The sequence below is a fragment of the Elephantulus edwardii genome, unplaced genomic scaffold (genome assembly GCF_000299155.1).
Source record: "Elephantulus edwardii isolate Elephantulus edwardi_28Jun2011 unplaced genomic scaffold, EleEdw1.0 scaffold00130, whole genome shotgun sequence".
Classification (NCBI taxonomy): domain Eukaryota; kingdom Metazoa; phylum Chordata; class Mammalia; order Macroscelidea; family Macroscelididae; genus Elephantulus; species Elephantulus edwardii.
In genome coordinates, this window is record NW_006399880.1 from 3,206,354 (window position 1) to 3,232,314 (window position 25,961).

Below are 25,961 nucleotides of genomic sequence, written 5' to 3' on the forward strand. Positions count from 1 at the left end.
TTTGGTGGTGCTCTTGGGTCTATTCCTGTGGATGTAGCTCCTCACACCCGCACTAAGGGATGAAGGGAGCATTGCTTAACTTAAAGTCAGGAAAGGTGTGAGTCAGGCTTCTGGCCTTTTAACCATTCCTATTCAATATGCACTCTGAGAAAATCATTCAAGAAGCTGCACTGTAAGAAGAAGAACATGACATTAGAATCGGAGGAAGACTTATCAACAACTTACATTAAGCAGACAACACATCTTGCTGCTGAAAGTAAAGAGGACTTGAAATATTTGCTGCAGATGAACAAAGACTGGTACCTTCAATATGGATTACATCTCACCATCATGATAACAAAAAAAACCAAACCTCACCACTGGACCAACAGATAACATTGTGATGTTGTTCTCATTTGTGCTCAAGTTGGAACCAACTCATGGCTGATCCACCAGTGGATTTTCAGAGACTGAAACTGCGCAGGAAGAGGTTGCCTATATTTCTTCTGCAGAGCAGCTGGTGGATTCGAACTGCTTATTTTTGGATCCAGAGCTCTGGTGATCTAGTGTTAAGAAGCTGTGCTGCAATCCCAAAGCTGCTCTGTGGGAGAAGAATGGGCAATTTCCTCCTATGCGATTTACTGTCTCTGAAAAACTGCTGGAGGGTCAGCTAGGGGTCTGTTTTGACTTGATGGCACAAAACAACAACCAACACCTTTCCACTGGTAGCCCAATGCCTTACCACGAGGGTACCAGGCTCCCCAAAGTTGTCTATTATTTCATTTTATTCGAATCCACAATCAACACTCATGGTAATAGCAGTCAAGAAATCCAAAGACGTGTTACATTGGGAAAATCTGCAGTGACAGACTTCTCCAAAGGGCTAAAGAACAATGATGTCAGTTAAAGACTTGAGGTGTACCTGATCCAAGTCATAGTGTTTTCAATTATTTCCTAAGCTCTGAAAGTTGGGAAATGAATAAGGATTACAGAAGAAGAACTAGCACCTTTGAATTGGTGTGTTAGAGAAGAGTATTGACTATCCCATGAATAGCCAGAATGATAAACAAGTCTATCCTGGAGAAAGTGCAACCAGGATGCTCCTTAGAGGCAAGGATGGTAAAACTCCGTTTCACATACTTTGGCCACGTTGTCAAGAGAACTAGTCTTTGGAGAAGGACAGCATGCTGTGAAGGTGGAGAGTCAGAAGAAGAGGGGAAGATCCTTGACAAGACAGATTGACACAGTAACAATAACTATGAACTGGAGTATGTCAGAGGTCATGAAGATGACACAAGATAGAGCAAAGTTCAGATCTGTTGTTCGTAGGGTCACTGAGTGGCAGTTGATTAGATGGTGCCCAACAACACAGCAACACCTGCATTAAGGGCCTTCATATGCCCAGGATTTTGGAATTCATCAGTTTCAGTTTTAAGTTTGCTCTTTTGCTTCTCCATCATAATTTCACTGTGAGACTGGTTTATTATAAAATAGGCAATGGTCTCAAGTCACCTTCTTGTATATTCTCTCTGAGCCGCTTTGAATATCCTTGGGCTAGGAGACTAGGGCATTAACTTTATAGGACTTGTATACTGAATAAGAGTCAGTAGGCAGGGAGTCATGAAGGCCGGAGGATCTTCCCTCTGTGTTAAGGGCTTAAACTCTGACGCTTTTTGACTGCTCAGAAGTCTTACATATTTTTCTTTAGGTCCTTGGTTTGGCCCAGTGTACACAAATGACCTGCTGCAGACCCTGTTCACAGGCATAAAGTCCTGTCTGGTTCTGCTCCTCCATTTCCACAGACTGACTTTAAGAAGTAAATCACCAGGCTTGCTTCCTAGTTTGTCTAAGTTTGGAATCTTCAATGAAACTTGTTCACTATCAAGCAAAAACATAAGCCTCCACTGACAAATGAGACGGTGTCTGTGCTTGAAGTACACTGCCTGGGATTTCCTGTACAGAGGGCAGGAATTCTACCGCTGAACCACCACTAGCGCCACAGAATACATAGTTTGTGTGAAATTAAAAACAATTAGTGTCTTTACTACTGTTGTTGTTAAGTGCCATTAAGTCAACTGTGACTCATAATGACCCTATCAGCAGATCTGAACCCGCCCTATCTTGTACCATCCTCATCATCTCTCATAATTTGAGCTCATTGCTACAGTCACTGTGTCCATCCACCCTACCGTGAATCTTCCTGTCTTTCGATGACCCTTTCCTTTCCCAAGCTTGATGTCTTTCCCAAGGTCAGACCCCCTCTCACAACACGCCCATGGTACGCGGGATGAAGTTTTGCCATCCTGCCTCTAAGGAGCACTCTGGTTGCACTTCCTCCGAGATGTACATGTTTGTTGTTTTGCCAGTCTATGACATTGAGTACTCTTCTCCAAGACCACAACTTGAAGGAATCAACTCTTCTGTCATCCTAATTCATTGTCCAACTTTCAGATGCATAGGAAGTAATTGAAAAGATCATGACTTGGATCAGGTGCACCTTAGGCTTTAAAATGACATTGTTGTTCTTTAGCAGTTTGGAAAGGTCTTTGACAACAGATTTTCCTAATGCAAGATGCCTCAATTTCTCAGCTATTGGTACAAAGGATGCTGATTGTCGAGCAAAGTAAGGTGAAGTCGTTGACATTTCTGTCTTTTCTCCATCCATCATGATGTTGCCTATTGGCCCACTGGTAAGAGTGTTTGCTTTCTTGTAATCCTGAAGGCTGTAGTCTTTGATCTTGTGCAGTAAGCATTTTAAGTCCTTCTTGCTTTCAGCAAGCTAGGTTGTGTTATTTGTATAATGCAGGTTGTTGATGAGTTTTCCTCCGATCCTGGTGTCACATTCTTTTTCATAAAGTCTAGATTGTCTAATTAGTTGCTCAGCTTACAGATTGACGAGACATTGAGAAAGGATACAGCCTCAATGCACACCTTTCTTGATTTTATACCATGCAGTGTTCTCTTGCTCTGTTTGGACAACAATTTCTTGGTCTAGTTATAGGTTTTTCATAAGCACAATTAAGAGTTCTGAGATTCTCATTCTTCTTACTGTTAGTCATATTCCTTACAAATGTAATTTTGATACAAAGATGACAAAAATGATATAAACACATGAATACACAAACATGCATGAATGAATGGCAGGGGAAAACAAAGTCACAAAACAGACTCACCCAGTTTTTCAATTTTGAATCTCCATTTCCTAAGAAGCATTCTGGAGATAAGGAATTGGAATCAACATATCTAAATTGGAGAGAACCTTGGAATCCTTTCATTCTCTCTTATAATTTTCTGGACAGATTTATCTTTGAGCTTTTTCTCTCCTTTCATAGCTCCAGTAAGAGAAGTGGCATCCACTTCCTAAACAACATGCCTCTGGAAACTCTATGAACTTTGGTAAATGACAATAGTTCTAGAAAGGCTTCAGGCCTGTTCATAGGGTCGCTATGAGTCGTGCTCAACTCAATGGCAATCAGTAACAACAATTTCATTAATAAAAATCAAATCTACATACTTTGAGCATGTTGTCAGAAAGGGCTTGGAAAAAGACATCATGTTGGAAAAGGCAGAGGGTCAATGAAAGAGAGAAAGACCCTTAAGATGATCTGACACAGGATGGATTGACGCAGTGGCTACCACAGTGGGTGGAAATCATGAGGATGGTGTAGGATAGGACAAGGTTCAGATCTTCTGTTTATAAGATCAGAATGAGCCCTTCTTGACTCAATGGCACCTGATAATGGTGGCTGTTAGGAAGTAACAGAATGACTTCTCTGTTATTTTGCCACATCTGCTCTGGGTTTCATGTACGGATTAAGGTTTCTTATATTTAGAGTCGTTGTCCTTTGAGGGCTATGGAATGGGAAAGTACCTATACCGATGCAGGATGTTGCTCTTGTTGGGTGTCGTCGAGTCGAAAACATCCCATAGCTGGCCCTCCAGCAGCTTTTCAGAGCCCGCCAATCACATGGGAGGAGACTGATTACATCTGTGAGCCTTTGGATTGCAGTACAGCTTCTTACAATGAGGCCGTCAGAACTCATATATGGAATGGTCCTTCTGACCTTGATAAGGAAATGCAATGGCTAGCTTAGCCTGTCTGGAGGAGAAGCTTGTGTTTCTCTGAATCTTAATTCTTGGGACTGAACATGTGAGATCAGGGAGTTCTTGAGAGTCTATCTGGGTGTTGTAGGGCCCATACAACTTGTCCCAGGGAAGAAGTCAGGAAAGCGCCCTGTAGAGAACTTGGAGAGGAGCTAAGAGCCACGTGTGGACATTGTTAGAACTCGGATTTCTCTTCCTTACTATGTTGGTTTCCCTTTGTCTTCCCCGAACCTTTGGTATGGCCTGGTTGGAGATCCCTCCAGCTTCCCTAAGCCTCTGCTTTAATTGCTCCTGTCAAACTCAGTTGCAATGTTACAGGAAGAGTTAAATGTCAGTGTTGATTTCCCAAGGGCATTATAGGATGAACAATGCCTTCCAAGGTTCTTTAAAGAAATAGGCATATTGGTGAATAGAATTGGGCCCAAGAGGCTCACCCACTCTTCCACTAGTGGTGATTCACCCATCACTGCCATTGTTTCACTAAGCAAGCCTCTAGATTGCCGCCACAGTAATCCCTTAAATCTCTCAGTCATTTTCACCCACAGGTCCTAGTCCTTCCTCTTCAGAACCATACAGACCAAGCCTAATTGCAGTTCATATTTACTGAGTATGTACTATGTGCTAGGCATGGTACTACATCTCATTTATATTATGATCCCACTTTACAGATGAAGAAATGGAGGTCAGGAGAGGCAGAATAACTTGTACAAAGCCAAATTCCGAATAAGTGGCAGAATCTGAACTCGGTTTGATGCCAATGCTCACAGTTTGAACTTTCAGAAATACTGCCTATCTTGTTCCCATGACAACGTCATGGTGATCTGCAGTCCATGGTTCTGCCTCCCCTCGGCCTTTTCTCATCCCAGGTGCATCTCCACCTTGTAGTCCTTCTGTGACGCAACCTCTTGACTCCCGCCCGTGTGCATGGAAACCATCTCCAGTTCCTCTTAAGTAATGTCTTGAGCAATGCAGAGAATGTCTGTCTGACCTCTGATGAGGACTTACTTTTTTTTTTTTTAACCCCAGGGAAGCCTCTGGCCAAAGCCTCCACAACTACTGTTTTAGCAGCATTCCCTCAGGAGGCTGAATTTCTCCTACCTGCCCTCAACATTTTTTTTGCCAGAACAACAGGAGCAATTTTCCTCCTGCTAAATCTCTCAGTTCCCCCCACCCCCCTACCCCATTGTTATGGAGATGGAACCAACTCGTAGTTGAGCTGCCAATGGATTTCAATAGGCTATAAGATGCACAGAAAGAGACTGCTCATCTTTCTCCCTGACTGGTGGATTCAAACTGCCAGGGAAAGGTGTAGTCCTTTTGTCAGCGGTGTAACTCCCTACAGTCTAAGCCACCAGAGCTCCCTTCTAATAAATCTGGTCACCCTAAAAGTGGGACTCTGAGAAAATAGAATCAGCTGACCTCACACAGCCCTCAGTTGGAAATGCAGTTTTATACAGTTGACCGTCTCAGTAATCTGTTTTCCTTCCCCACACACAGAGACTTGAAGTCAGAGGGAAGGGTTCAGTCCAGAACACTGACAATCGGAGATGCTGGGAGAGAAGACACATCTGGGCAGCAGGATGAGTAGAATGTCTCCCAGACATTGGCCCTTTGAGCAGCTCTGTGACTAACAGGGTCCTTGACCACATGGAATTGGGAAATAGAGATTTGCCCATCTCCTTTCTAGGGGTCGGCAGTGTACACATCAAACATTTTAAGAAATCCTGGGAGCTGTGGTGGTGCGGTCCACAGAGAGTTGTCCTTCTAACCCAAAGGTCATGCCCTCTCTGGGAGTTTAAATCCACCAGCTGTCCCACGAGAGAAGGATGGGCAATCTCTTCCGTGCAATCTGTGTCAGTTCTGACTGAAAGACAATGGGTTGAAGTGAGTTGCCTAAAAGATTTTGTTTACTCTAGTTTTTCCAGTGAAAAATGTTTGTTGTCGTTAGTGACCATCTACTCGGCCCTTGACTCTTGGTGATCCCACACACAATAGAAAGCAACATGTCTGGGTCACACATGATTCAGCACAATTAGTTACAGATGCCAGCATTGTTCTCCACAGAGCTTTAATTGACTGGCTTTTGGAAGCAGACCACCAGAACTTTCTTCCTAGTCGCCTTAGTTTGGAAACTCCATTAAAACCCATTCAGCATCATAACGACCCAGAGGCCTCCACTGATTGGTATGTGGTGGCTGTACACAAGACGCACTGGCTGGGAATGAAACCTGGTTTCTCCCACAAGGGAGGTGGGAATTCTGCCATTGAGCCATTCTGTCCTGCTCCTTTTAAAAGTGCTGATGTGGTTTTATGGCATCGAGTTGAAACTAACTCAGAGCTGACCCTCCAACAACTTTTCAGACCCTAAAAATCACATGGGAGGAGATTGCTCATCCTTCTTCCATACAACAACTGGTGGATTCGGACCACCTGACTTTGCATTGGCATCACAACTGCTTACCACTAGGCTACCAGAGCTCCCTACCTCGTAGATAGAAATGTATGAAATAGTTCTGCCATCTGGATTCCAATCCTGACATCAGTCATCATTTGCTGAATGGAGCGGGGTCAGGTTTGAGAAGTAAGTTGGCAGTTCCCAGCTTGTGGGCTTCCAGGTCCTCATGCTCAACCATGTCTACCACCCAAATCGTCACTGTGAACCCAAAAGGAGAAGCCACTCATTTGTTCTGTGATTTCACACCAATCTCAGGGCCTCTGTGTCCCCTTCTGTAAAATGACTCCATTGAAAGCGATGTGATGTCTTTGCGGGCTTCTTGCCAAATGCCTTGAGTCGAGTTTGACTCAGTCCACGCGACAGAGTAGAACTGCTCCATAGAATTTTCTTCGGCTGTAATCTTTGAGCCGATGGTCCATCTTTCCTTCTCTGAGCAGCGGGATAGTTTAGCACTTGGGAATGCTAAGATTGCAGGATAGAGGAATAGCTGACTAGGCTGTGACAGAGCAGTTCCGTCTAATTCCAAGCAGCCCCCTCCCTCTTCCCCAGACCAGGCCAGGGCGGGGACTGAGGCCAGAGGGACCCGCGGGCTTGGGCTTCCCGCCCGGGGGGGCGGAGCTGCCGCTTGGCGTCCCGCCCCTCCACCTGGGGCTCGGTGGGGCAGATGCTACAACTTTTTCGCGTTCTCCTGTGATGTCCCTCCCACTCTCACTCTATCCAGAGCGGCCCAACCCCTGCCTCCCTCCGGTTCTCCGCCAGGGTATTGCCTGCCTCCCTGCGGGGATCTTCCCAGTTCTGAAGACTTCGGGCGGGGCGAGAGGCCGGACCGAGTTGGGGAGGGGGGTGCTGGAGGGTCGGGGGAGGAGAAAGGGAAAGGCGAGGCGAAAGAAATTAGGAGGCGGGAGAAAACCGAGGTTACAAGAGGCGAGTCAGAGGATGGTGGAGAACACTCTTCGAAAGTCTCCAAACTGCATCTCAGACTGGCCCGACTGAGCTGGAGGAAAGGGAGCGAGAGGGGCCAAGGGTAGGGGCGCAGGGTGGACGTCCTGAAGGCAGGAGGCAGCTTGGCGCGGGCTTGACCTCTGCTGAGCGCTTCGCAGCGGCTGCGAAAGTCTGGCCCCACCGTCTGTCCACCAGTTCGGAACCAGTCACCGAGCCCGCCCCGAGCGTGCTGAGCGCTCTCGCGGTGTCCGGGTCACCAAGCCGACGGATCAGCTGGCGGGCGAGTCGTGCGCTCTGGGCGCGCGAGGCGGGAGGCCTTGAGGACCCCTGCGCGCTGGGACGCGCGGACTAGTATGGCGATGCACGCCCTCACTGGATTCTCGCTGATCAGCCTGCTCAGCTTTGGCTACCTGTCCTGGGACTGGACCAAACCCAGCCTGGTGGCGGACGGGCCAGTGGAGGCCGTCGCAGAGTTGTCTTCGCCGGCTCCACTCCAGCCTCCCCATATCATCTTCATCCTCACTGATGACCAGGGCTATCACGACGTGGGCTACCATGGCTCAGATATCGAGACCCCTACGCTGGACCGGCTGGCCGCGGAGGGTGTCAAGTTGGAGAATTATTATATCCAGCCCATCTGCACGCCTTCACGGAGCCAACTCCTCACTGGCAGGTAGGGATGGTTGACTGAGACCACTGTCATGGGGCATACAAGCATAGCTGAACCCAGTGGGGAGGTTTTCCCTGTACCTGCAGCCTTATTGCTGGGACCTGAGAAACCAAGGCTCAGGGCCTATTCTGTCTCCAATTGACAAGCTGACTAGCAAGTTCTCTGCCTTCTCGGGGCTCAGTTTTCCCAACTGTACACTTGATGGGTCTTCCGCTTCTAACATTTCAGGACACTCTGGCCATCTCCTTGAAGTCTACTATTCTGTTTATAGACCCTGTGATCTTGAGCAGGTGATTGAACTTATCTAAGCCTCAGTTATCTATAAAAGAGGGCGAAGGATAGTTTTGGGGGAAGGGTGTAAAGAGACTGAATTGCATGTCTTCTTCTTGGCTGTCCAAAAATGATAGCTTTGGGTATTCTAAATACCACTGAAAGGATTAGTCTTCAAACCATTTACGATAGAAAATATTAGAAGGAAACAAGGGAACTGACAAAGTGGCCTCGTCTGTGCAGCTCTGGGCTGGTTACTTCACTTCTCTGAGCCTCTGCTTTTTCATCTATGAAATCCTCCCAAATTGGCTGGGAGCCCAAAGGAGACGTGCTGGTGCTACTTTCTTCCTAAGGAGTTGTCAGCTGGCCAGGCAGCAGTATTATAGGATTAAAGGAACAGGAAAAAAGGAGATGGGGGTGTGCAAGGCAAACTCTAGCCACTTAGGAGAAAATCCTTTGGCAGGGCTGAAACTAATCCTTCTTGGGTGGGGTCCAAGCGGTGCTTTCTCCCAAACTCCACCCCATAGCCACTAATGTGATCTCTGAAACTAGAGCCCAATTCTCCCTGTTCCTGGATGACAGAAACTGAGGCAAGGAGTCCTGGAGAGCACCAATCAGTGCCCTTGCCCAGCATCACCTGGGAGAGAAGGTGGAGAGGCCAGGCACTTGACAAGAAGAGTTCTGGAGCCGGAAGGCCACAGTGCTATTGCTTCTTTGTATCCAGCACACAGTGCTTAGACCCAGAGCTAGCGAGTTAGTAAGAGGAAGAGAGGAAGTGTGTGTCGTGGATGAATGACGGAGGTGGTGGTGGTGGTGGTGGTGGTGGTGGTGAAGACCAAGCATTGACAAATCCAGAAGAGGGAGGAGGAATCCGCATTCCTGAGAGTGGCACACATGTTAGCGTTTCTCTCCCAAGAGGTGACTTTTGGTTTAAGCTGTAGAATGAACAGAGCAGCCAGCGGGGCAGTGTTCCAGCCCTCTGATCTGTGATGTTAGCTAAGCGTCCACCCTCCACCCCCTGCAGCTGGCTCCATCTGACTGAAGCTTTTTTGCTCTCATTAGGGGTTGTTAACGCATCTAGTGGTGTCGGGAATGCTGAAGAGAGCCAAAGTCTCTCTCCTTACACACTTGCTGAGGCCCTTTGGTGATTCTGAGCTGGCCTGCCTCACTGCACACAAGTCAGCGTTCCCAGGCCACACCCCTAGGAAGAGAGGCTCAGCTAGAATCAGGGCTCTTGCCTGATTCTTCAATCAAGTCCAGTTGCTCATTTGTTTAAGTGGGTCCTGTTGTTTGTTGTGTTATTAGGTGCCATCGAGTCGACTACGACTCATACTGACCTTATGAACAATGGATCTGAACCCTGGTCTATCCTGTGCCATCCTCAGCCACTTGGATATACTTGAGCACACTGCTACAGTCACTGTGTCAATCCATCGCAGAGGGTCTTCCTCTCTTTTGCTGACTCTTTCAACCTTTCCAAGCATGCTGTCCTTTTCCAACCCCTTCTAACAACATGCCCAAGTTTCACCATCCTTGCCTCAGAGAGCAAGCTGGTTGCACTTTCTCCAAGACGGACCTGTTTGTTCTTTTAGCAGCCTGTGGGATATTCAGTACTGTTTTCCAGCACCACATCTCAATGCTATCAGTTCTTCTGTCATACTTTCTAAGGAGGGCTTACATAAAGAGATTTTGAGCATAATGTGAATGAATTAGAGTTTAAATCTGTTTTCACTATTCACTAGCTGACCTTGGGGTAACTTCCTGCAGTTTGGGGAACTTCTTTTTCATCATCTTAAAAACATTTGCCATCGAGTTAATTCCAACTCTGGCTATTGAATGGGGAAAATAATAGTCTTCTCTATAGGTTTTTCACAATGAGGCTTAAAATGAGAAGACAAATATGTGGCACGTACTGTTAAACAGGTCACTACCCACCCATTGCGTTCGAGTCCACTCCCATTTGTATCAGCCCAATAACACAAATTAGAACTGCCTTATGAAGTTCCAAGGCTGTGATTTTTTTTATTATTAATTTTAAGGAAAGCTTACAGAGACTTAGGGTTTCCAGTCATTCATTGTTGCACTTTTCTCCCTGCCCACCCCTTCCCCCGAGTTCACTCTTTTCCCTGAAAAAGAAAAAACTCTTTCATTGTTATGCAGTCCCTCCCCTCAAGTCCACTCCAATGTGCAGCCTTCATTCTGGACTTCTGTAATGACAATAATACCTAATCGTATATCCCTTTTAAACAGTTCTCTCCCTCATCTGTTTCAATGTAGTATACATCATTCCTCCCCTCCTTCTCTGTTTTCTCCCAATCCCGATGTCAGTCCCATTTTACAACTGTGGCCCTATGCAATATTTGTCCTTTTGTGACTGAGATATTTCACTCAGCATAATGCCCTTCAGGGTCATCCATTGTGCATAATATTTCATTAGTTCCTTGTTTTTCAATGCAGCATAGTATTCCATTGTATGAATATCCCAGAGCTTCTCTGTCCATTCATTTGTTGATGGGCACTTGGGTTGTTTCCAGCTCTTTGATATTGCGAACAAAAGGCTGTGATTTTTATGGAAGCAGGCTGCCACATCTTTGTCCAGTGTGGCTGGAGGTCGGCTTTTTGATTAACAGCTGAGTACCTTAACCACTGTGCCACCAGGGCTTTTTAAAAACAAAGGCAATAGTAGGTAATAATAATTCACAACAATAGCTTTGTTGTTGTTGTTGTTATGTGCCGTTGAGTTGCTTGCGACTCATAGCGACCCTGTGTACAACAGCCCTAAACCCTGCTCTATCCTGTGCCAATCTCACTGCCTCTGACACACCCATCTGATTACCCCAGTCACTGAATCAATCCACTTCATAGAGGGTCTTCCCCTTCTGCGCCGTCCCTCCACCCTCCCAAGCATGATGTCCCTCTCCAAGGACCTCTCCCTCCTTACAACATGTTCAAAGTATGTCAGACAAAGCCTCAGAATCCTTACCTCCAAGGATTTAACCCTGGTTAAACCCTGGTTTAACCCTCTCCAGGATGAATCTGTTTGTTTTCTTGGCAGTCCAGGGTACATGCAATACTCTTCTCCAGCACTACAGCTCAAAGGCATCAATTCTTCGGTCCTCCTTAGTCATTGTCCAACTCTCTGATGCATAACAAGTGATTGTAAAGACCATGGCCTGTATCAGACACACCTTAGTCTCCAGAGTGACACCATTGCTCTTCAGAACTTTGGAGAGGTCCCTAACAGCAGACTTTCCCATCGCAATATGTTTTTTGATTTCCTGGCTGCTGGTGCCAAGAGTGTTGACCGTGGAGCCAAGCAGACTAAAGTTGTTAACAATCTCAATCTCTTCACCATCCATCCTGATGCTGCCAATTGGTCCAGTGGTGAGAATCTTTGTCTTCTTGACATTGAGCCTCAGTCCATACTGAAGGCTGCAGTCCTTGACCCTCTGCAGCAAGCGCTACAGGTCCTCCTCAGTTTCAGCAGGCAGGGTTGTGTCATCTGCATAATGCAGATTGTTAATAGATCTTCCCCAATCCTGACCTCACATTTCTCCTCATAGAGCCCAGTCTCCCGGATAATGTGCTCTGCATACAGGTTGAAAAGATATGGAGATAGGACACATCCCTGGGGTACACCTTCCCCAATTTTGAACCATGCAGTGTTTCCTTGCTCTGTTCTGACAACTCTCTTTTGGTCCAAGTATAGGTTTCTCGTTAGCACGATCAAGTGTTCTGGAATTCCCATTCTTCTCAGAGTCAGCCACAGTTTGTTATGATCCACACAGTCAAACGCCTTTGCATAGTCAATGAAACACAGATATAACTTCCTCTGGTATTCCCTGCTTTTAGCTAAGATCCACCTAACATTAGCTACAGTATCCCTAGTACCACTACCCCTTCTAAACCCAGCCTGGACTTGTGGCAGTTCTCTGCTGATGTGTTGTTCCAGTCGTTTTTGGATAATCTTCAGTAGAATCTTGCTTGCGTGTGAAATCAATGATATTATTCTATAGATTCCACACTCTGTTGGGTCATCCTTCTTTCGAATGGGAACAAATATAGATGTCTTCCAGTCAGTTGGCCAAGTGGTTATTCTCCAGATTTCTTGGCACAACTTGGTGAGCACATAGCTTTAGAATAAGAAAATCAAAACAGAGAAACTCATCTCCATGTCCCTATGAAAAGGTGTCAAGTCTTGGCTTTACTTGGATGCCTGGAGGTGAGAAGAAAGGTGTGGGGTTCCGAACACACTTGTGAAGTTCCAGGCTCAGTATTTACTCTGAGATTTTGAAGGTTTGAGTAAAGGCAGCTCACGTTGGGATGCAAATGAGTAAACAAGGAAAACAGGATTCTGCTAATAATTTATTTCTAAGTGTTGGCTTATGGGAGGATCCAGATCAAAGGATGACTTTGTTATCTTTGCAGCTGTACTAGAAATTCCACAAGTGGATGGCTTTTACCAACAGAAATCTATTTTCTCACAGTTTATTGTTGTTGTTAGGTGCTGTTAAATCCCGTCAGCTATGACTCATGGCCATCTCGTGAACAACAGATCTGAACCTTGCTCTATCCTGCACATCCTCTGCATTCTCTGTCTGCTCAAACCCACTATGGTAATCACTATGTCGATCCATCTTGTTGAGGATTTACCCCTCTTGCCCTGACCCTACACCTTTCCCAGCATGATATCTCTCTCCAAGGATTTTCTCAGGTTGTTGTTTTTGTTGTTAGTTGTTGTTATTGAGTGTGACCCTTAGTGACCCTATGAACAACATGTCTGAACCTTGTCCTATACTTCCTGACACACTCAAAGCCATTGCAGCTGTCACCGTTCAGTCTATCTCGTTGAGAGCCCTCTTCTCCTTTGCTAACTCTCCACCTCCCCGTACATGATGCCCCTCTCCAAGGAATAGCCTCTCGTCACAGCCTGCCCAAAGTATGTGAGAGGAAGCTTTATAATCTTTGCCTCCAAGGAGCACTCTGGCTGCATTTTCTCCAATGCGTTTTTGTTCTTTTGGCACAGTTTAGGAAACTAGAATCCCAAAGTCAGAGACCCCTGACTCTAGCTGAAGGCTGTTCCTCTCTATGGCTACAGAACTCAATTCAACACTGTTGAGTTGGAACCAATTTATAGCTGACGCTTCATTGGATTTCTGAGGTGTACATCACACAGGAGGAATTGTTGTTGTTATATGCTGTCGAGTTGCCTGCAACTCGTAGTTACTCTATGTATAACAGCTCTGAAGCCTGCCCTATCCTGAGCAAGTCTCATTGGCTCCGACATACCTACCCCATTGCTCCAGTTACTGTGACAAATCCACCTCATCCGGGACCTTCCTCTCCTGTGCTATCCCTCTACTCTTCCAAGCATCACGTCCTTCACCACGGACTGGTCCCTCCTGGCCATGTGCCTGAAGATTGTGAGATGGAGCTTCAAGATCCTTGCCTCCAAGGAATAGCTTGGTTTTATTATCTCCAAGACAGACCTGTTTGTTCTCTTGTCAGTCTATAATAGGTTCAAAACTCTTCTCCAGCACCACAACTCAAAGGCATTGCTTCTTCTTCTGTCATCCTTAGTAGTTTTCCAGCTCTCTGATGCATAGCAAGTAATTGCAAAGACCATGGCCTGGATTAGGTGCACTTTAGTCTCTAGACTGACATTGTTGCTCTTCAGCACTCTGGAGAGATCCCTGACAGCAGATTTTCCCAGTGCAATTCGTCTTTTGATTTCCTGACTGCTGGTGTTCATAGTGTTGATTGTGAAGTCGAGCAAGCTGAAATGTCAATTTCTTCTCCATCTGTCCTGGAGCTGCCAATTTGCCTAGTGGTGAGGTTCTTTCTTTTCTTGATGTTGTACTTCCATCCATATTGAAGACTACAATCCTTGACTTTCCGCAGCAAGCACTTCAGGTCCTCCTCAGTTTCAGCAAACAAAGTTGATGAGTCTTCTTCAAATACTGATGCCACATGCCTCCTCATAAACCCAATCTCCTAAATGTTTTAGAAGTACCTTATCTCTTTAACTCCTGCTTCCTGCTTTGATGGGGAATGCCATTTATCTTGGCTTCTATCTTACCCTATCTCTTTGCTTACTTGTATAAGCTTTTTTTTTTTATCACTCAAGAAATTGACTCAAAATATATCCTACACCAATCTTCCCTAATTAAGATAACAAAGACAATCCATTCCCAAATGGGCTTATAAACACAAGCATAAAGGTTAGGATTTACAACATATATTTTGGGGGATGTAATTTAGTCTGTAATGAGGATTCACGTGAACTCATGGCCAGACACATGAAAGCCTGTCTCAGAACATTTGGGGAACGGCTGAAAGGGCACTAGAGATGTCCCGTTCCAGCCAACTCAATTCTATACCAAGCAACCACGCCTCCTCTTTTTTTCAGAGAAAGAGAAGTGACCTCATTTGCTGGAAAACTATCTCTGTTTGGATTCTAGTTGGCTTTATTATGTCCACATTCTGGCTCTGCCATGACCACTGACTGACCTTGGGCAAGGCCTTTCCTCTCTTCTCATTTTCATGACAAGATAAGGATGACTTGCGTTCCTTCTGACTCCTGGGAGTGTCATTGTTATTCATTCATCTCATAAGTGATGAGTGTCCCTTAAAAGTCAATTGGGTGCTAGAAATACATTGAGTGAGGGATAGTTCATTACATGGGATTAAACCCTGGACTCTTATACAACTGAACGTAATTCCATGGCCAAGTAGAACAGTGAGACTGTGCCCTGATGCGTATATTCTGACTCATAGCAACTCTGCAGACTGCCCCATAGAGTTTCCTAGGCTGTAATTTTTATGGGAACAGATTGCCAGGTCTTTCTCCCATAGAGCTGCTGGGGGATTTGAACCACCAACCTTTTGTTTGTAGCTGAGCACTAATCCATTGTACCACCAGGGTTCCTGTGGAAAACGAAAGACCAAAACTCCGTGGGGTTGCCAAGGCTGTGATCTTTCCAGAAGCAGACTGCTGCATCTATCTTTCTCTCCCCATCGGAGTGGCTATTGGTTTCAAAGTCAAACACTTTAAACATTGTGCCACTAGGACTCCTTTGAACCCTGCTGTTAAGCACTAAATGCTGAAGAAACTCAGGAGCAAAAGCAACCCTTTCCTTGGAAGAATTGTGAGAGAGCTTAGAGTGGGGTAGTATTTGAGCTTTTGAGAGTCAATGGTTGTTGGCCTGAGAGTGTAGGACTTGCTCTAGCTTCCTCTATCAATTAGTTTTAGGGTTTAGGAGCTCTAAGGTTGGGGGTCAGGTTGTGGGATACAAATTTCAACTCCGTCTACCAGCTGTGTAAATTCCTGCACAAGTGATGTCGTTTACAGTAAAAACAGTACTGCGAGCATGGGGCAGCAGCGTCTGGTCTCCGGCAAGCCACACGGGGCAGGGCAGAGCCCCCATTAAGAACAGCAATGGCAAAACCCTGTGTTCTGCCTCCTCTCGATCCTCCTGCACTTTCTTCTATCAGTTTTAGCACTAATAGCCCCTCTCATGGCTCTACCACTAGAAGTGCTAATTCATTGTAGTGGCCACCTAGAACTCACAGACAATACTCGTGTTAGGGGTTTTATTAGGGAAGTAACAGGTCACACAATTCAAAAGCACTCCGTATGCACTTCTTCAGTTAGCCTTTTCTAGGGCAAGTTCCTAGGCAGGCCTCTGACCTTGGCCTTAATGACTAGACCCTGTCCGAGCCTTGATCACATGTTGCAGAGCTCTTTCTGTTCTGCCGATGACGTGCCACCTCCACTCCACCAGTTGGCCTAGGCCAAGTGCTGGGCCCTGGCTCTGTGCAGAGGCCGAGCTAGTTCAGTTCTTCCTTGTGCGAGGCTTTGGTTCTCTACTCACTCTGCTGAGGTCTTTGCTGTTGCTGTTGTTGCTTCTTCTGTCTCTGTCCTGCTCCATCTTACACAGGAATCTCTGGCCTAGGGGTCATGCTGCACTGCCTGCCTGCCTGCCTGCCTGCTGCTTCTTTGTTTTTTTTCCAAGTATTTAATTTTTTTAAAATTAATTTTAATGAAAGTTTTCAGAGACTTAGGGTTTCCAGTCATTCATTGTTGCACCCAAGTATTTAATTAAAAAAAAAAAAATTAAAAAGCTGGCGAGCTCTGGTGGCCTAGTGGCAAGAAGCTGCACTACAATCCCAGAGGTGTGTGGTTCGAATCTACCAGATGCTCTGCTGGAGAAGGAGGAACAATCTCTTCTTGTACCAGTCAGATCTGATTTGATGGTACACACACACAAATAATAAAAATAAAATGAAAAAAAAATTAAAAATTGTGTTTATTCATTGTTGCATATTTTCTTCCCTTCCTCCCATTCTCTCCCCCACTACACTTTGCAATGTACCAGATTGTTGTCTCATATAGAATATCTAATCATATATTCCTTTCGGACTGTTTTTTCCCTCATCTGTTCCAATGTAGTGTTCATTATCTATGCGCTCTTTTCCTATTTTACCTGCTTCTTCTTGATGGTGATAAGATTCCTATTTTCTGCTTCTGAGCCTGTGCAATTTAAGTCCAAAGCGATAGTCACACTGACCAATCTCATATCGGCAATTTAACGTATCTTATTTCTATGTTCCCACAAAAAAGTGCCATTTACCTTTTTTATATTATTAGGAAGCTATCCAGTCCACTTAGTTGGCAATAAGCCTCTAACATTTGCATAATCCAACCTAGCCATGTGGTGAGAGTTATACCCATAATGGCTAAACAAACTGTATTGAATAATCCATGATTAGCACTTTTGCCAAGTCTCAGTTTTATTTGGGCATTGGGAATAATAGTGAGCTATATCTCCTAAACTTTGGTGAGCACTTAGTGAGAAAATTCATGTATGGGGCACAGCACAATGTTTTAGTGACTGCTGGATGTTAGTTGTTATTGTTGATGTTATGATTATTGTGAGGTTCAACCTTTAACTCCTCAATTTTCTGTCTATGTGGTCCTGTGCCAATGGCTTAACCATTCTGCACTTTAACCTCTTCATCTGTACATCAGTATGGTTTTATTAACTGCTTTAACTGATTTTGAATATTCAACTAGATAATGCATGTCAGGAGCTTAGCTCGTCAGCTAACACGTAAGAGATAATGTTGGAAGTTTTGCTGGTAGCACCGGGCTCAGACCTCACCTCAGAGTGGGTGTTGTGGTGGGTTGCATTGTCCGTAGCTCACCTGTGCTTTCTATGTTCTCCACTCCCCTGCCAGGTACCAGATCCACACAGGACTCCAGCACTCCATCATCCGCCCACGGCAGCCCAACTGCCTGCCCCTGGACCAGGTGACACTGCCCCAGAAGCTGCAGGAGGCAGGTTACTCCACCCACATGGTGGGCAAGTGGCACCTGGGCTTCTACCGGAAAGAGTGCCTGCCCACCCGCCGGGGCTTCGACACCTTCCTGGGCTCCCTCACTGGCAACGTGGACTATTATACCTATGACAACTGTGATGGTCCAGGGGTGTGTGGCTTCGACCTGCATGAAGGCGAGAGCGTGGCCTGGGGGCTCAGTGGCCAATACTCCACTATGCTCTATGCCCAGCGTGCCAGCCACATCCTGGCCAACCACAGCCCCCAAAAGCCCCTCTTCCTCTACGTGGCCTTCCAGGCAGTGCACACACCCCTGCAGTCCCCGAGGGAGTACCTGTACCGCTACCGCAACATGGGCAATGTGGCCCGGAGGAAGTATGCCGCCATGGTGACCTGCATGGACGAGGCTGTGCGCAACATCACCTGGGCCCTCAAGCGCTACGGCTTCTACAACAACAGCGTCATTATCTTCTCCAGTGACAACGGCGGCCAGACTTTTTCGGGGGGCAGCAACTGGCCGCTCCGTGGACGCAAGGGCACCTACTGGGAAGGTGGTGTGCGAGGCCTTGGCTTCGTCCACAGCCCCCTGCTTAAGAGAAAGCGAAGGACAAGCCGGGCACTGGTGCACATCACAGACTGGTACCCGACCCTGGTGAGCCTGGCAGGAGGCAGCACCTCGGCCACTGATGGGCTGGATGGCTATGACGTGTGGCCAGCCATCAGCGAGGGCCAGGCCTCGCCGCGCACTGAGATCCTGCACAACATCGACCCGCTCTACAACCACGCTCGGCACGGCTCCCTGGAGGGTGGCTTTGGCATCTGGAACACGGCTGTGCAGGCTGCCATCCGTGTCGGGGAGTGGAAACTGCTGACGGGAGACCCTGGCTATGGTGACTGGATCCCACCGCAGACGCTGGCCACCTTCCCGGGCAGCTGGTGGAACTTGGAGCGGATGTCCAGCGCCCGCCAGGCCGTGTGGCTCTTCAACATCAGCGCTGACCCCTATGAGCGGGAGGACCTGGCTGAGCAGCGGCCGGATGTGGTCCGGGCCCTGCTCACTCGCCTGGTGGACTATAACCGCACGGCCATCCCTGTGCGCTATCCAGCGGAGAATCCCCGCGCCCACCCTGACTTTAATGGGGGTGCCTGGGGGCCCTGGGCCAGTGAGGAGGAGGAAGAGGAGGAAGAAGAGGAGAGCAAGACTCAGGGCTTCTCTCGGGGTCGCCGCAAGAGAAAATGCAAGATTTGCAAGCTGCGGTCCTTCTTCCGCAAACTCAACACCAGGCTCATGTCCCACCGAATTTGAAGTGGGAGCTGGGGTCTCTGTCCATCCCGATGGACTTCCCTGCTCAAGCCTGCCTCCTCAGGGAGGAGGTGGTGGTCAGGTCCAGTCTTCCCAGGGGAATAAGGACAAGATGGAGAACTCAGCTGACTGCAGGGTGGACAGAACAAAGCCCACTGGGACGCTGGGCCCCAGTCCTTCCTGCGACCTCGGGTGATCTCTATAAGCTTCCTGGGTCTCCGTTTCCTCAGCTGCAAAATGAGCTCTCGTGATTTTGGTGGTAGAGCTGGTGCCTGGGCTGTGAGAGGGTTCCTGTCAGGCCTCAGCACCTCTTGGCTCATTAAAGCCTTTAACTTGAAGTGTGAACTCTGTGGGGCTGCTCGAGAGGGGGTCACAGGAAGGCGGAGCCGGAGAGAGGGTGCTATCAGGAGACTGATCCCTCTCTGAGTACTGAGGGTGAATGGTTGTGCAGATATCAGGGGATCGTGACCTCGCTGACATCCCACGTGGCCTGTTCCACTCTTGATGTCAGACTGGTGAGGGAGACCGTGGCAGAGCGACTCCTTCCTAGACCCCCAGACCTAGAGGAATTAGCTCAATGGTTAGCCACTTCAGGACCAAGCCCTGTAGAAAACGCTGGATAATTAGCCCCTCAGTGAACAATCAGTACCTGGGAGTTGTCCTTGGACTGGGGGCCCAGACCTTCTGCCTTATTTCTCTATTTGCAGATGGAGATGCCTACCGTGGCACTGCCTACCTCAGCAGGCTGTTGAGGACTGGCCTAGGGAATGTTGGAGGAGGAGCCTGTGAACTTGATTAAAGCTCTGGAACAGACGTGAGGGCGCTGTGCTATCTGTGCACGTGGGTGGGCGTGTGTGCTCGGGCTGGGGTGAGCTCCTGGCCTGGCCGAGTGAACAGGAGAGGGATGGGTAGCCTGGCTGGGACACAGGCCAGATAGGTTCTAGTCTAGTTCTCCACTCCTGCCACAGACAGGCACCTGCTGCTACCTTGGGACTGGACTGCCAGGAAGAGTGAGAACAGAGCAGGAGGGCAGAGCCAGGGAGAGGAGATGGCACTTTTGAGAGTCAGGAGTTCCACATGGTCATCCTGACTCCACCCCTAACTTGTGTGACGGCAGGAGTGCAGCGGTGTGACTTCAGGCAAATCCTGGCCCTCTCAGGTCCTCAGTATCCCCCTGAGCACAGTGGATGAGCTAAAAAGCTCTTCCTGGGGCGCCCGTGTGTGTATGTGTGTGTGTGTGTGTGTGTGGGCTGAGCGGTGGGGAGGAGGCCGTGGGGGTTTAAAAGCCTGCCTGCTGCATAGCGTGCCTGCACTCTGCACAATGCGTTCCGCCGATCTCCCTTCAGGTTCCAGTCGGCACAGCGTGTGTAGGCGAAAGCCCTGCTGTGAATTTTGAAAATAGTTATTTTTGTCACTGGCAAAGGAGGCCTGTTAGGACTCGTCAGCATGTGGATGAGTGGGATGGGTGGGGTGGGGTGGGTGCGGTAGGGTGGGGGGCGGACCCGGGTCTTGGTTACAGAGCTGCGTCCTGGCTGCAGGGGCTGCTGAGATCTGCAGTGAGGGTCCAGCCCAGGATGCAGGGTGTAGGTGGCCTTCTCCTGGGCCCTTTCTTGTTGGTAATCTTTATCTCCTCAACCTGGAACCTTTCTCTGACTCCACCTGATGGAAGGGGCAGGGGCAGAGTCCAGGACTGGCTGAGGCCTTTGTATTTTAGCATTTCTGTCTGCTCATGTCAGAGGCTTTGAGAACGTGTCCTAGGCCCACTGCTCCCCAGTGGACACTTCAGTCTTTCCATTACCCAGGATCTTCCAGCTTTGCTGGGTGCTGGCCCTGCTGTGTGGATGGACCACCCCCATGAAGGGTGGCAGGGAGTCGAGGCTCCTGGGGCTCCCACCTTGCCTGAGTATGTGGAGGTTTCTGCTGCACCTGCTTGGAGCTGCCCATGCCCGGGGTGTCCTGGGCTAGCTGCCAGTTCAGCTCCAACATCTCCTCCCAGAAGAAGTTTCTCCTATCTTTTGGGGCTACAAGTGCAGGACTGTTGAAGGCCCTTTCTGCTCACCAGTGGGCACCAGTGTGAATTCCACAAGACCAACTTTGAGCTGAGTGAAGAAAGCCTAGCTGGGCATGGGAATGGCACCTGTTCCTGGTGCCCTGGAAGGGGAGTTGCTGGCCTGGGTCTTAGTCCATGATCAATATCAGCTCAGAGCTCCCCTTGCTCTGAGCTCCCTCTGCCCAGAGCTCAGCAGCTCTGAAACTGCCCACAGGAGGTAGCTGGTGACCAGGGCCCAAGGCTGGTAGTGGTGGTGGTGGAGTTTGGAAGAAGGGGAGAGTAAGACTTGGGCATTGAGACAAAAAACAGCCTACTGAGACCTCCGCTCTGCTCGACAGCTCCCATCTGTCCTACTCCTTTCTCCTAGGGCTCCCTGAAACCCACCCCAGCCAGGGGATCTGGATCCAGACTCTGTCCCTGAGCCAGGCAAATGATTTTGCTCGAGTCCCTTTGGTGGGGAGGACAAAGACAGAGGACCAACCAGAGGGAGTTGAATCCGGAGGCAGAGAGCAGAGATGCCCTATAAGGTCCCTGCTTCCTTCTTGGCTATGTAAGCCATGGATAACAACAGATTTGCCAGTCAGAGGACCTAGAGTTAGTATACGCTCCTTTCTAAACTGGGCTTGCTGACTTGTCCCCCAGAAATTAGAGAGCACCCCAGACTCACTGGAAGGATAGGTCTCTGATCCCCACCTGAGGCCTTGCCACCACTCTCACCTTCTATTTGGGGATCTGCTGGCTTCCTTGGTACATAGATAAGCAGGCCTCTTGGTGCCTAGAAGCAGGGCAGAGCTCGGTAAGGAAGAAACCCTGCTCTGGGAGTCCGGACTCCCGTTATCCCAGCCCTGCCTTCTGCTGTGCACCTGCAGGAGGACCACAGCCCCTCTCTGGACCTCTCCACCCTGTGTGTTTGGAGCCTGGGATCCCTCAGGCCCTCCCAGCCCTAATAGAAGCCAAGACATTGCATCAGGGATGGAGTCACACAGACCTCCATGTGAACCCCAGCTGAACGGCCTCGGTTGAATAAGTCAAATCACATCTTTGTAAAATGGGCAAGAACTATACTTATCTAAATGGATGCTTGTGAGGTGTGAGTAGTGCAATATGTAAGCCCAGCACAGGGACTGGCTCTCCGGTGTATTTCATATACTTAGAGGCAGCGAGCAAACATTTTGTTCCGAAGCTTCTCAGGAAGATGTGGAGGCCCCAGTGAGGAAAAGGCTCAAAGCCAAGGACTGTACTTGAACTTGAATCCTGTCCCTGAAATTGCAGCTCTCAGCCTCCAGCAGCCATCCCTGTCCTGTACCTACCTCCCTGCAAAGCATTTTCCTCAGAGGGACGCTCTGGGGCACAGTGCTGCTCCATGCTGCTTCCTGCTGCCAGCTATCCCCTGACCTCTGCCTCTCCTCCTTCCCTCTGAGGACAGCCTGGTTTGACTTGCTGTGAGTCATCAATCACGTCACCCTCCACTCACATCCTCTGCGGGATCCTTTCCCTTCTGGCCCACTTTGTACCGATTCTGCCTCTACCCACTGTGCTTAGTGGGACAGGCCCCGTGAGAACCCTTTGGATCCCACACTTTCTGTGCTATCTGCCTTGCACTACATGACCCTGGACACTTGACGCACGCACATGAGCATGTTTGTGGGAGTGGAAGTGGCTTTGCATTTGTTATCTCAATGCCACTTTGGTCTCCAGCCCACCCCCACGTGACCTGAGGACTCTCCTGGCCTCCTTTTGTCCCTGTCTCTGTGAAGTGCAGCCCACATCCACGTGCTGGTCTCTGTGCTGGTATGTCGGGGCTGTGCTCATCGGCCTCCAGGGCTCCTGCCCTGACCACTGCCCACGGCACGCAGGCGTGTTCCCGAGGAGCACACGTGTGTTCCAGATGGGGCACGTGTGCGGGCTTGCGTGCCTGCCATGGCCCTGGGGAGCAGGGAGTCTGGCAGGAACAATCCCCTTGATGCAATCATGCGCTCATTCTCTCAGCGCCACAGAGACACGGCTGGCTCCTTGCTGCCCGCCACTGCCGGGCACAGCTGCCAACCCCGTGGGCACAGGGGACACAGTGATTATCAGCTGTTACACTCCGAGTGGAGGATTTAGTGATGGTTTGACGAGCCAGTGACAGCCATTCAGCCTCATGCTGAGACAGTGATCGTACCCCTGAGCTAGGCTCTTTGGAGAGGTGGTGTGGAGAGAGAGAGAGAGAGAGAGTTAGTTGGCAATGAAGCCTCTGTCTCGTCCCACCTTCTCCTTCCCTCTCCTCTCCATCTATTTCCTCCTCAGGAATCCTACAACCTGGGTCCTGCCCGTCCACCAGAACTGGGTGCACAGGGTTCAGGGCACCACTGGGAGGAGGAGAATGAGAGATGGAGACACAGAGGAAGCAAGACAGGAACCGGAAAGGGAGTGAAAAGGAAGGAGGAGGATAGGGAGCCTGTGAAGAAAGGACGCAGGGGAGGGTGGAGAGAAAAGAGGAGAGGAAGAGTAAAGGAGAGAAAGAAGAGCTGAGGAGAAAGTGAGATGGAATTAGGGAAGGATGGACGAATGGAATGACAAAGTAGGTGGACTGAGGCAGATCCCTCTCTTCATCGCAGGCTGAGGCCTTGTGGTGGGAGGCAGGAAGGTGGGTGGGGCTGTGCTAAGCCCAGCCAGACAATCACTGCCCTTGTTCAGAATATTATACTTTCATTAATACTGCCTCACTGCACAATTACCTTAATTTGTTTTTAAGCAGTGTTATCGTCTATTGGGACATGATGAGCTGAAGGTCCCAAGGCCTCTTCTCCTTCCAACATCAGTGTTTTGTTCTATAGGAATTGCTGCAAAACGGAAATAAGAGACAAGATGCTGAAAGCAACAGCTGAATTCCAGTCCAGGATTGAACACAGGGCTCCAGGACTTGAAGACGTTGATGTGCTCTTCCACGAATCAGAGAGAAGGAAGCAACAGGGAGGGATAGTGGAATCTCAGAAATGCTTGTTGTTGTCATTAGGTGCTGTCAAGAGTGACTCACTGAGGTCCTATGAACAGATCTACCCCCCCACCGCATCCTGTGCCACTCTCACCATCCCTGACACACTAGAGTCCTTTGCTGCATAACTGTGTCAGTCCACCTGGTTGCAGGTCTTCCTCTCTTTCACTGACCCTGGACACATCTCTAAGGAATAACCTCTCTTAGAAACATGCCCACAATATGCGAGACAAAGTTTTTCCCCATATATCGAGCATTTACAGTGTGTCAACCGCTCTATACATGTCACTGAATCCATAGAAAAGCCCAGGAGGGAGAGGATATTAGTCACTCCGTTTTGCAGAGGAAGAAACTGAGATGTAGAAAAGTTAGGGTGCTCCCTCTTGACTCCTCCTGTGCCCTGTGATCTAATCATTATGAAACATTGCCTCTGGCCCTGGGCAATGACTTGATGGCCTCCACTGAGACCTCTAAGGGCTGTTTTCCTGTGTGGGAGTCAGTCAGTCCTGGGGACAGGACTAAGGGTCTGGGGCAAGGTCGATGATACTAGCTCTCCCCCTCCTTCCTCACCCATGCTGCCAGCTGTCAGAACTCGGTGTTAGTGCCCTGCTGCTGCCCACCGGCTGCGCAGCCCCCAAGCACAGGTCTCTCCTCTCTGCCTCTGAATTGCGACGTTGGCGGCAGAAGCGGGAAGCATATTGTGCACAGAAACAAAACGGAGTGGTTTTTCCTTTTTCTGAAGGTGGTAATGGTGCAATTAGTGGCTATGCCATTACCTCCCCCCACCCCTCTGCTTGGCTCTCCTCCTTCTCGGCCTCCCTCCCATTTCTCTCCTGGGAAGAAGTGGCTGCATTGCAAGGCTCAGCTCATCACTCTCCCCCGCCTTGACTTCCAGGAACAGGGGCAGAAAAGAAGGCTACCCAATTGTCTCCAGGGGCTTCTGGACGCAGGGGAGTGAGTCAGGGACTTGTTGGAGCTGCTAATATGTTCAGTAAAGGGGGACTAGTAAGGCAATGTGGAGGCTCAAGGGGTGGACTGGAAGCCCAGAGGGTTTGATTTTTGTGGATCTCATCTTGACTCCATACCCTGGGCTTCCTGAGGGCTCTGCCTGAGCAAAGAATTTCTCTGTCTCTCTCTCTCTCTCTTTCTGTATGTGGGGGTGGGGGGAAGTTAGGAGGCTCAAGTCCAAACTGGAATCTTAGGGGTAGTCATACTCTTCTATTAAATCTGCTTTTTCCTGTTCTAGAAATGAAAAAGAAGCCTCATACTTAACACACTTACTTCCCAATGGCCTTTCAGCCTCTCCCACCTTCCTTAGCAGTGGTAGCCTTGTCCCCTTGCCTTATAGAAAAGGCTATAAAGGCTCAGAAAGGGTCAGTGACTTGCCCAGGATCATATAGCTAATAATGCCAGAGCTGGAGCTTAAACTCAGATCCTTAATCTTAAACTCCAGTCCATTTCCTTCTTAATCTTTTGGGTCTTGGGGTGTAATCTTGGGGCCATAGCTATGGTTGCTGTCCTGAAGAATGGAAGTTAGTGGGGAAGATGCTCACACCATCAGAGAATAAAGATTTCAGAGCAGGCCAGTGGCTGCTGGCTCCATCCTGGGTACACCCAGCCATGCTCCCCTCCCCACCACTCTTTTGCTACTTTTACCTTGACTTGAAGTACAAGCAGAAACTGGGACACAAGTCCCAGGAGGCCAGCTCTCCATGGCTCCTTTGGGGACATGGGGTAGGGGAGAGGCCTCAGGAGAGGACAACTGGTACAGCTATGCAGACAGACAAGATGCTAGCATCTCCTTGGCACTTCACCCCAAAACTACATGCATGATAGGCAAGGTGGTCTAAGAGCAGAGAGAGAGAAATAAGA

The 25,961-nt window shown here is 48.6% G+C and overlaps 1 protein-coding gene across 1 annotated transcript; it reads left to right on the forward strand.

Annotated features, from left to right (window-relative positions):
• Positions 1 to 7,788: 7,788 nt before the first annotated feature.
• ARSI (arylsulfatase family, member I) lies at positions 7,789 to 19,065 on the forward strand. The gene is made up of 2 exons (XM_006893693.1): positions 7,789 to 8,153; positions 17,661 to 19,065. Exons 1-2 carry the CDS (start codon positions 7,834 to 7,836, stop codon positions 19,063 to 19,065), a joined length of 1,725 nt encoding a protein of 574 aa, XP_006893755.1. The 5' UTR covers positions 7,789 to 7,833.
• Positions 19,066 to 25,961: the final 6,896 nt, after the last annotated feature.

Coding starts and splice junctions, on each gene's coding strand:
- ARSI (XM_006893693.1), top strand. CDS start 7,834: ATGGCGATGCACGCCCTCACTGGATTCTCGCTGATCAGCCTGCTCAGC. Junction 8,154..17,660: donor AGCCAACTCCTCACTGGCAG/GTAGGGATGGTT, acceptor CTCCCCTGCCAG/GTACCAGATCCACACAGGAC.